Source organism: Beta vulgaris, chromosome 6 (assembly GCF_026745355.1).
Source record: "Beta vulgaris subsp. vulgaris cultivar EL10 chromosome 6, EL10.2, whole genome shotgun sequence".
In the NCBI taxonomy this organism is placed as follows: domain Eukaryota; kingdom Viridiplantae; phylum Streptophyta; class Magnoliopsida; order Caryophyllales; family Amaranthaceae; genus Beta; species Beta vulgaris.
In genome coordinates this window covers 13,582,108-13,592,487 of record NC_079207.1, presented here as the reverse complement: position 1 = coordinate 13,592,487, position 10,380 = coordinate 13,582,108, and the positions used below count along the sequence as shown (strand labels likewise).

At 40.0% G+C, this 10,380-nt stretch overlaps 1 protein-coding gene across 1 annotated transcript; it reads left to right on the top strand.

The window, feature by feature from the left end:
• Positions 1-1,337: 1,337 nt before the first annotated feature.
• On the top strand, positions 1,338-10,286 carry LOC104895810 (expansin-A25). Its single transcript, XM_048647179.2, has 2 exons — positions 1,338-1,449; positions 9,667-10,286. The coding sequence occupies exons 1-2, from the start codon at positions 1,338-1,340 to the stop codon at positions 10,284-10,286; spliced, it is 732 nt and encodes a 243-aa protein (XP_048503136.2).
• The last annotated feature ends 94 nt before the right edge of the window (positions 10,287-10,380 follow it).

Sequence of the window (10,380 nt, the reverse complement as noted above, 5' to 3'; positions counted from 1 at the left end):
TATGTCAAGTTACTTTGTTAATGCTTATTTAGTTTATTATTGAAATTTTTGTCCCATCTTTAAATTAGGAAATGATATAATTGTATAAAATCTGAATATCCAGTCAGCTATATATATATTTAGTTAAGGATAAAAAAGACATTTCATTGGAAGACACCATAGCTTCCCTTATCATTACTATTTGAAAACTAATAAATATCCGTTTTTTCACCAAATGTCACCGAATTTTCACGAAATTTACAGAGTACCCTCGCACTTTTGAAAATACATGGGGTAACACTCAGTTTTACGATAATACACGCACCCAAAGCCCTTAATGACTAACGATGTTAACCGCCATTAGTCATTAACCTTATTTTTTTTCTAAACCCTAATTAACACCTAATCCTGACTCCTACCTCTAACCCTAACCCTAACCCTAACCACCAGCCCACTAATCCTCCCCACCCTCCCACCACCCCAACAACCCCCCTTCCCCCACCCCCAGCAACCCTCTTCCCCCACCCCAGCACCCCCTCCCCCCATACCACTGTCGATTTCCCCAACCCCACCATGGCAGCCCCCACCTACCCCTCCCCACCCCCTCGCAGCCCCGAAGCCCCCCACCCTCGCAGCCGCCAGCCGCGCAGCCCTTCTTCCCTCGTCGGCACTGTAGTTTCTCCCTATTCTCATCTTCGTTGTTCTTCGTCACTGCAGGACTATTGGGGGTGGGTGTTTTTCGTGAAAGTTAACAACCCAAAAGCAAAAATTAGCGAGGAGAGGGGAATCGATATGGGTGGAGTGGGGAGGGTGGGGGGATTCGACGGGGGTGGGGGAGCTACGGGAGGGTCGACAGGGGTGGAGGGAGCTGCAGGAGGGTGGGGGAGCTGCTGGGTGGGAGTGGTGAGAGGGCGGGGAGGTTAGGGTTTAGGGTTAGGGTTAATTAGGACTTAAATCAAATAATCAGGGTTAATGACTAACGACGGTTAATACCGTTAGTCATTAAGGGCATTTGAGTGTATTATGTTGAAACTAAGAGGTACCCCGTGTATTTTCAAAAGTGCGAGGGTACCCGGTGAATTTCAGTGTGCAAATAATGAATTGATAAAAAAGGAGAGTTTGCTCCAAATAAAAAGTAAACCGAGGATCCAGAATCTGTTTCCTCTCACTTAATAAAACGAGAATATCAAGGAAATTAATTGTCTTTCTTAACTGGGTAAACAATCTTCAAGATCAAATTGTCTATAAATATACTAAGTGTACCTAAAAACATTTCAACGTATGTAAGCAACTTCACACACGAGAAAAAGAGAAACAGGGAGAGTATGGATGGTAATAGAGCTAGCGCAGCATTTATAATGACAACCATAGCTCTTTTGCTGGGAATTATTGATGCTCAGATTATCGAAGATGGCTGGGAGGTTGCCCATGCAACATTCTACGGCGGCATGAATGGCAGTGAAACTATGCGTAAGTCAATTTCTTTTTGATAGAGAATATAATTCTCTTCCTCATATAATTCATCATAGGATATTAGGATATATTATATATATAATATTCTAACACTTAATCTATATCATAATTCCTGTTCGACATTTTACCCTTAATATTGATAAGTAAAAGTTTGCTGAAAAGAAAAAACTTAAAAGCACTTGAAAGCCTAATTCTTCCTTAGCAATTAGAGGATCAAGTCCATTAAGGACATATATATAGTCCATTTAGGGACCTAGAGTTATGGCGTTTAAAAGATTCGTCTCTAAAGTTATGGCGTTTAAAAGATCCGATCCGTCTCTAAAGCCTAAAGGTACATTAATCCTAGGGACATTTCCCCTTCTTTTGAGTTACCATTTCAATTTTTTTAAAGCTAATTACCTTTTCAATTGATATAACAGTTGAAAGTGCTCCAAAATAATATAGATATAATTTTCTATTTTCTATCAAATGGGCATATTAGTTTCTTATTAGTATAGCTAGTTTTGTGATTTAGTGACCTAGTGGCTTGGATTGACAAGGGATTGTTTGTTAAAATGCTATTAGTATATAGTGGGTCCATATTCACCACTATCTTTGTTAATTGCATAATTTAAGGACCATTTTAATTCCTGTTACGTCTAATTTTTTTTTACGGGAATGTTATGTCTTTTTTTTTTTTTTTAGGGGACGGGAATGTTATGTCTAATTAAAAGGCTTCTTGTTATTCAGTATATGTGGAAGCAAGGTTTTTTTTTTTTTTTTTTTTTTTTGAGGGATATGTGGAAGCAAGTTACGCGTACGTCAAAGAAACAAATAACTTTGGGAAACTTATCAATCTTATATAAATACATTTTTTTTATCCTTTCAAAAAAAATACATTTTCTTATAAATAAAACTACCTTATAAAAATGTTGTAAGAAAGTATTCCCCTCATTTCTTTTTAATCTATTCACTTTGTATTTTGACATTATTCACATGCTCCTCTTTCATGATTTAACATAAGAAAATATATAGATTATATGGAATACGTTTAGCTTCGTCTTGACATACTACATTTTTCAAATATTCTTTTTTTGCAATTTTTACTTTTACATAATTAAAGAAATTAATGGTCAAAGTTATGTGTTTGAAAGCGTAAAAGTCAAATGAGACCGGTTTAAAGAAATAATGGTAGTACCTTTAATTTTAAAGGAAAATTGTTGTAAGCATTTGGCTGGGTTATGGCTATAAACCTCCCTTTTTGGTCTTGACTTTTTTCTCCTCATATTCACTCAAATTTGTCAAACAACTACAATTTTAATATCAATATAATTTTCAAATTTCACTCTGCATTCGGAAAAGAAACTTTTGATTGGCCGACAATCAAATTATGCTCCGTGATTAAATACTATTGCTGTCGGTATTCCAAATCTTGTCATTATTCTTTGCCATATAAACTTTTTGACCTAGTTTGACTTCATCTTTGATGACGGCTCAGCCTCGATCCACTTCGTGAAATAGTCGATACCAACAATCAAGAATTTGCGTCCGCCAGTAGCTGTTGTAAACGGTCCTAAAATATCCAAACCCCATTGTGCAAACGATATCGGACAGAGTATTGGCTGGAGGTTAATTGCAGGCCTATTGATGATAGGAGCAAATTTCTAACATTTGTCACATCTTTTCACATAACTCTGTGCATTCGCCAACATACTTGGCCAAAAGAACCCGACTATGAGGGATTTCAATGCCAATGCCTTTCCGTTAATATGGTTCCCACAAATATCCTCGTGAATTTCTTCTAGTATTTTATAGACTCCCATGTCGTTGCGCATTTTAACAATGGCAAACTGAAGGACTTCTTGTACAATTCATTTTGATAAATGATATACCAGTTGGCTTGTCGCTTCAACCTCTTTGCTTTCATGGCGTTCTGAGGAAGTGAACCCGATAACTTATACGCTACCATCTCACTGATCCATTCACCTTGCTGGTTGATATTGATCGCGGTCACAGTTTTTCAGTAATGCTTATTTCTTTTAAAACTTCTACCATGACAGACCTCTCTATGTTCAGAGAATCAGAACTTGCCAGTTTAGATAACCCGTCTATTGGGATTGCCTGAACTTCGAAGTGATTTAATTGAGTTATCATCTCTTTGGCTTTTTCTACATATTTTGGCATGTTTGGCTCCCTAACTTCAAAGTTTAAACTCTCCTTTCGGTATCCCATTGACAAGTCGTGACTCTGTTTTCAGTGATACAATCTTTGCACCTGTAGCTATACACATTCTCAATCCAACAATCGTGGCCTTATACGGCGAGGGTCCGGCAACAGTGTCCGGCGAAACGCCACGCGAGTGTCCGGCGAGAAGCAGCGGCGAGTGTCCGGCGACACGAGTTAGAGATTCGCCGGCTAAAATGAGAGGGTGAGGTTAGGTTTTTCGTAGATTGGGAAAGTTGTGGTCGAAAAATTCTGGGGAGGGGTCGAAGTGGTTTTGGTATATCCGTGCAAATAGCGTCCGCCAAAGGACTTTAGCGTCCGCTTGACGGACGCTACTTTGTGTCTGCTAAAAATCCGGACGTTATTGTCCCAAGGCGGACGCTATTTGTCGTCCGATTCGTAGACGGACGCTAAAGTCGACTCTATTTACCGTATGATGGAGAAACGGACGCTATTTTCACGGATACCGTCTGTTTTTAAGACGGACCCTAATGTCAGACGCTAAAGACGCGGATTCTTGTTGTGCTGCTTTGTTGTTTGATGCCGAGAAAGTGAATTTTATGGCATACTCAAATAATACATTTTTTCCAGGCTAGTCATTACAATGTCGGCCCCAAATCCCCTCACGACTGAGGAGCCATCTACCACTAACATCCAAGTTTCCTTTTTAACATGCTATTCCTCTTCATAAGATGCTTTCTACGACAAAGTTCGCCAGTGCTTGTGCCTTTATCGCAATTCAAGGCTTGTACTGGATGTCATACTCGGATATCTCGACTTCCCATTTCAGAAGGCGGCCTGAACTACCCATTTTCTGCAGTGCTTTTTCTAGAGGCTGGTTTTTTTTAGAACATGGATGGGATTACAGTCAAAATATGGTCTGAGCTTTCTCCAAGCGATTATCACTGCTAACGCCATCTTCTCGACCAATTGATAACGACTTTCCGTCCCATTCAAAATATGACTGACAAAGTATATTGGTTGATGTCTCTTCTCCTTTTCCACCAAAAAAACGGCTGCGACAGTCTTTAGTGAGGCCGAGATATACAATTGCAAAGTATCTCATGTCTCTGGTCGAGAGATGTTAGGGAGAGTTTTTAAGTGTTCCTTGACCGCAATAAAAGCTTTTCTCTGCTCCTTTCCCCATTCAAACTTTTTGTTTCCTCTTAACAACGAGAATAAAGGTAAGGCCTTGTCAATCGACTTTGAAATGAATCGAGTCAAGACAGTCATCCATCTTGTCAGCCTGTGTATGTCCTTGACACCTTTTGGTTCTGGAAAATCAACGATTGCATGAACCTTATCTGGATTGGTGTCAAATCCCTCTCTTACTAACCATGATTCCCAAAAATTTCCCTGCTTTTACTACAAAGACACATATCTTTGGGTTGAGCTTCATCTTGTATATTCTCAAAGTGCTGAAGTAGGTGTTCGCGGTTTGGGATGTAACCCAACCCAAACCGCAAATATACGGTTTGACATTTTTCGAACTCAAACCGCACAACACTTTTCCCCAAACCAACCCAATCCGAACCGTTTGCGGTTTAACCATTTTTTCCTCCCCGACATTAATTTTGTAATCTAAGAGTAAATAAAATTATTAATAAGAATCCAAATATATATGAAGTTGACTTCATAACTAAACTTAAATAATGATTTATCAAAAGTGTTAAAGTTCTTTACCTCAAACTTCTTTTTTCAGTTTCATACTTGTATGCCACCTTGTCAAGTGTATTAATTTTTTTTTCAAAAAAGAAACATATAAAATTGCGGTTTGCGCTGCGGTTTTGGTATACAAAAATGAAAACCCAACCCAAACCGTAAACCGCGATTTGCTTGAAATCATAACCCAAACCGCAATTTTAAAACCGCAAACCAACCCAAACCGCGAAAAAACGATTTGGTACGGTCTGGACCGCACTCTAAATAGCCCTATGCTGAAGGTTTCTGCCAGGTCATCAATGTGTTCACGTTCAGTGTTATTTTTGAAGATAAAATCGTCCACATATAGTTCAATGTTTCTCCCCTTGTGGTACACGAATACCTTGTCGGCTGGTTTCTGATATGTGGCTTCAGTACTTCTCAAGCCAAAGGGTATTGGTTTATAATTATAAACTTCGTAGTCCGTGATAAATGTAGCTTTATTTCTATCGGCCTCTAGGACACTGATCTAGTGATACCCCGAGAATTCATCCATGAAACTCAGTAATGCATAACCTCTAGTGGAGTCCATGAGGTGGTATATCCTCGGTAATAGATAATAACAATATTTTGGACATGCTCTGTTGATATCCATGAAATCTACACACATCCGCCATTAGCCACTTGCTTTTATCACCATCACTACATTTGGCAACCATTTTAGGTAGTCACAAGCCTCAATGAAATCAACCGCCAACAACTTATCAACTTCTTCTTTGATTGCCTTATTCTTTTTTGCTGAAAAATTTATGTTCTTTGTTTAACTGGACGGATTGCACTATCGACATTCAAACGATGAACCATCAAACGGGTCTATTCCAGGCATCTCATCCACCAAGAACGCGAGTACATCATCGGTTTCTCGTAGGAGAGTCACCATGTTGATTCTGACCTCTGGATACATATCCGTTCCGATAGCGATCGTCCTCTTCAGATCGTCTGCCAACATTTCCTTCTTAGACTCACCATCAGGTTTGGGCCTTGGTATATCGTTTGGCCTAACTTCTAGTTCCTCCATTGTTATTTCCACGACGTTTTCATTCTTCTTCTCTAATTGTTCCTCCTCTGCCATTGCTTTCTTTTTGCTCTTTTTTCTTTCCTTGTTGGCGTACTTAAATCCTCAACAGATTTCCTTCGTGCCGGCTATTTCAAAGCTGTTTAGTAGCACGATTTGGCTGTCTCCTGATTTCCCCTTATCTTCATTGTCGTACCCTGATAGGATACATACAACATGGTCAAATGATAAGTGGATACCACTCCTTGGACATCATGAATAAAGGTTCTCTTGACCTTTGCGTTATATGCTCTCGGAACATCTACTACCAGAAATTCGGCCATTAAATTTCTGGCATCGTCATTCTCACCTACTATGACTGGCAAATTTATGATCCCTTCAGGTATTGATGACGTGCACGTGAATCCTATCACTAGGTATCGTAATGGTTGCAGATGCTCTCGGCCAATCATCAAATTTTCGAATGTCGACAAGAATAAGATGTTAGCAAAGCTTCCTCCATCTATCAAGATTCTATGAATCAAACAATTTGCAACTTTCAAAGTGACCACCAGGGGTCGTCATGGGGGTATATTACATGTTTTGAATCTTCAACCGAGAAAGATATGGCCGTCGTAGCTAGCGGTTTCTACTAATGGCAACTTTCGTTGAAGTTAACTTGATGCTTGAACTCCTAAAGAATGGCCTTTGCCCCATTGACACTTCCCCCATGAATGGGACCGCCATTGAGCACATTTATCTCCCCTATCCGAGACTGAACATTCTAATCCTTGAAATTCACCAAATCACCATCATTTGTCTGAACTTTACATGAGTGAAATAGGCTCTAGGAATAAGATTTTCCAAATTATCCTAAAGTGCCTACAATCCTCAGTTAGGTGGTTGTATCCCCAAGACAATCACATCATTTAGTCTTGTCACTATTCTTATGGAACATCTTTTTGGACCGCTGCCACTTATCACTTTCCTTATTCATGGTGTAGATTTGTGCCATGGAGGTCGTGAGCTAAGTGTACGCATCAAACTTCGCTTTGCGTTCACTTCTTTCTCGGTCACCACGCTCTCGGTCATTGCCTTTCTTTACCATATTTGACTCCTTCCTCTCATCGCGACCACATTCATTATCTCGACCCTTATCCCTTCCGTGACTTCTCATCTTTCTTCTTTTACGACTCATGATGTTGAAATCATTTGCTTTTCCAAGCACCGGACCCGGTGATGTGAAATTCTTACGACCTAGATTGCTCCTGAATGCGGACCGCTCTCTTAGTCCCTTCATCAAGGTCAGTATTGCCACATCCTGCTATAAACGGAGAATTGAGATGACCTTAATATTGATACGACCGAGTGTATTCGCAAAGGGCCTCTATTTCTCCTTACCTGATGCACAATAATTCCCTAGTGGTGCGCTCTCGACGCCTATTGCTCACAAAATGAGTGCTGAATATGGACGACAATTGAGAGAAACTAAAAATGATACTAGGCATACCTTTAACCATGTCTAAGCAATTTTGGTAAATATGGATGGAAACACCTTACACCATATGACATCCACCTGGGTGTACAAGTACATATGTCCCTCATAGGCCGCGATGTGATCGTCAGGGTTGGAACTACCATCATATTTGCATGACGACATCTTAATCCTTGGCATAGGATGATTCAGAATCTTCGGCACAAAGGGAGAGAGTTTAGGCTTGATTAACAAATGTCCGCCAACCGACTAGTTACTAGCACCATTGGTATTGTACTCTCGGTGGGAACAACTTTGATTCTCGTCCTATGAATTATTAAGCTCTTCTGTATCCAGAAGTGTTTGTTCATACTTAGGATGCTCCGATTGCATCTCCAACTAACGTCCCTCACGAGTGAAGGAACGCATTTTTCATACCGGTGTACCGTTAGTGATTATACCGGCTACTACCAGTGATCGCTTACGGGGAATGACCGGCTCTTGCATTAGGAGTTGGGGTGTTAACATTATGCTGAGGAGTGCCCGTTAGCATTTGTATGAATGAAGCAACCGTCTTCAACTACTCTGGAGAAAACTGACTTAGTTGAGCTAGATTGAGTGGTATATTATCGGGGTTCACCTGAATAATGTTGTTGTCTGGAGTCTGCTTAGCATTGTTCTCGGGCACCCTGAACTGGAACTTAGGTGCCCCTACAAGTATGGTAATAAGAGGTTGAGGAGACCCTTGACTGGCTTCGAATTCTAGTGGACTGCGACTTGTGGTGTCCGTCTTGTCCATGATCGGTTCCAAAGATAGGAGGCCCCTCCTTATAGCGCCAAATTGTTTTGGTGTTGAAACAGTGGCGAACCTATGAGGTGTCCATCAGTCATTGTGGGGGGGTTCCGTGATTGGGGGGCTGCAAGAGAGCAAATGTAAACTACCCTTGGGGAGATGCAAGGAAACCTTCTCCAATGTTCAAGTCAGTATGTATCCGTTAAGGATTTAGAGAGAAAGAGAGAGAGATAGAAAGAGAAAGTGGTATCCAGAATGTACCCAGAGAATAGTATCATTTGGCTATCTATAGGAGTATTGTTCATTTGACAAGATGCGTAATCCATTGACACGTGTGCGACTGAGATTAGTCTGACTGGAGGAAAAATTCCCCTATTTGTCATTTTCGAGTGCCATCTTGGACAATCATTTAAGAATGGTTTGGCTCAACAGGATGAGGTCGCGTCATAGAAAATTAATGTCGAACACATCATGTATGTCTGACAGCGGACTTGGGTACTACCCATACAAAAGATATGTAGTTTCATACAACAATTTCACTTTAAAAGGTAATTACTCAAAAGGTAGTCAATCAATAGTAGTTTTCATTAACACATATTTTTATAATGTAGGTTTTGACAAATTTTTCAATAGATCATACAAGCAAGTTAATTAATGTATCCTTTGCTCGATCACTTCCCATGCGCAAGTCCGAGTGGCTCGGCTTTGTCTTCTTTATTAGATTTCTCCAGCAACAACTACGACCCTAGATTTTATTTTCCACAAATTTATTTTACCATGACAAAAAAAACTTCGAATTCATTATTCATTAAATCATATTCTATGAAGTGCTTGTGACTTGTAAGTAAAGGAAGAAACATATGTCATACTATTAATTATTTGTGCTGTACCTCCAAAAACGATTCACCCTGCTGTACCATGTAATAATGGTGTATTAAGTTTTACTCCCTTCTTTGCATAACTTTGACAACATTATGCACAACATATCCCCCCTTCATAAACACTCCTAGTTTAAGTACCTAATCAACAATCATTTATATGAACTTGCAGAAGGAGCTTGCGGGTACGGAGATCTGTTCGAGGAGGGCTACGGCCTCGAAACAACAGCACTAAGCACAGCCCTATTCAATGACGGTCTAACATGCGGAGCTTGCTACCAAATCATGTGCTACAACTCAAATTGGTGCCTTAAAGGCACCCAAACCATTCATGTTACAGCCACCAATTTTTGCCCTCCTAACTACACCAAACCTACGGGAAACTGGTGCAATCCACCTTGGAAACACTTTGATCTAACTCAACCCATGTTCAGGAAAATAGCCATCTATGAGGGTGGCATTGTCCCTGTGGCTTATCGCCGTGTGCCGTGTGTAAAAAAAGGAGGCATTAAGTTCGAGATTAAGGGCAACCCTTATTGGATTCTTGTGTTGGTTTATAATGTGGGTGGTGCTGGTGATGTTGATGATGTTAAGATTAAGGGGTCTAACACTGGTTGGTTACAAATGACAAGGAGTTGGGGACAAAATTGGGTGACTACTACTCCTCTTGTTGGTCAGAGTTTATCGTTTCAAGTGACTACTAGTGATGGGAGAATGGTGGAGTCTGATAATGTGGCTCCTGCAAATTGGAAGTTCAGTGAAACTTATGAGGGCAAACAGTTTAATAATTGATTAATTCATAATTGATGATCATAATAATTTAAGACATTGATCTTTTGTGGGTGTATTTTGCATAAAAGGAACTGATGTATAATTTGAGACTAAT

Coding starts and splice junctions, on each gene's coding strand:
- LOC104895810 (XM_048647179.2), top strand. CDS start 1,338: ATGACAACCATAGCTCTTTTGCTGGGAATTATTGATGCTCAGATTATC. Junction 1,450..9,666: donor GAATGGCAGTGAAACTATGC/GTAAGTCAATTT, acceptor ATGAACTTGCAG/AAGGAGCTTGCGGGTACGGA.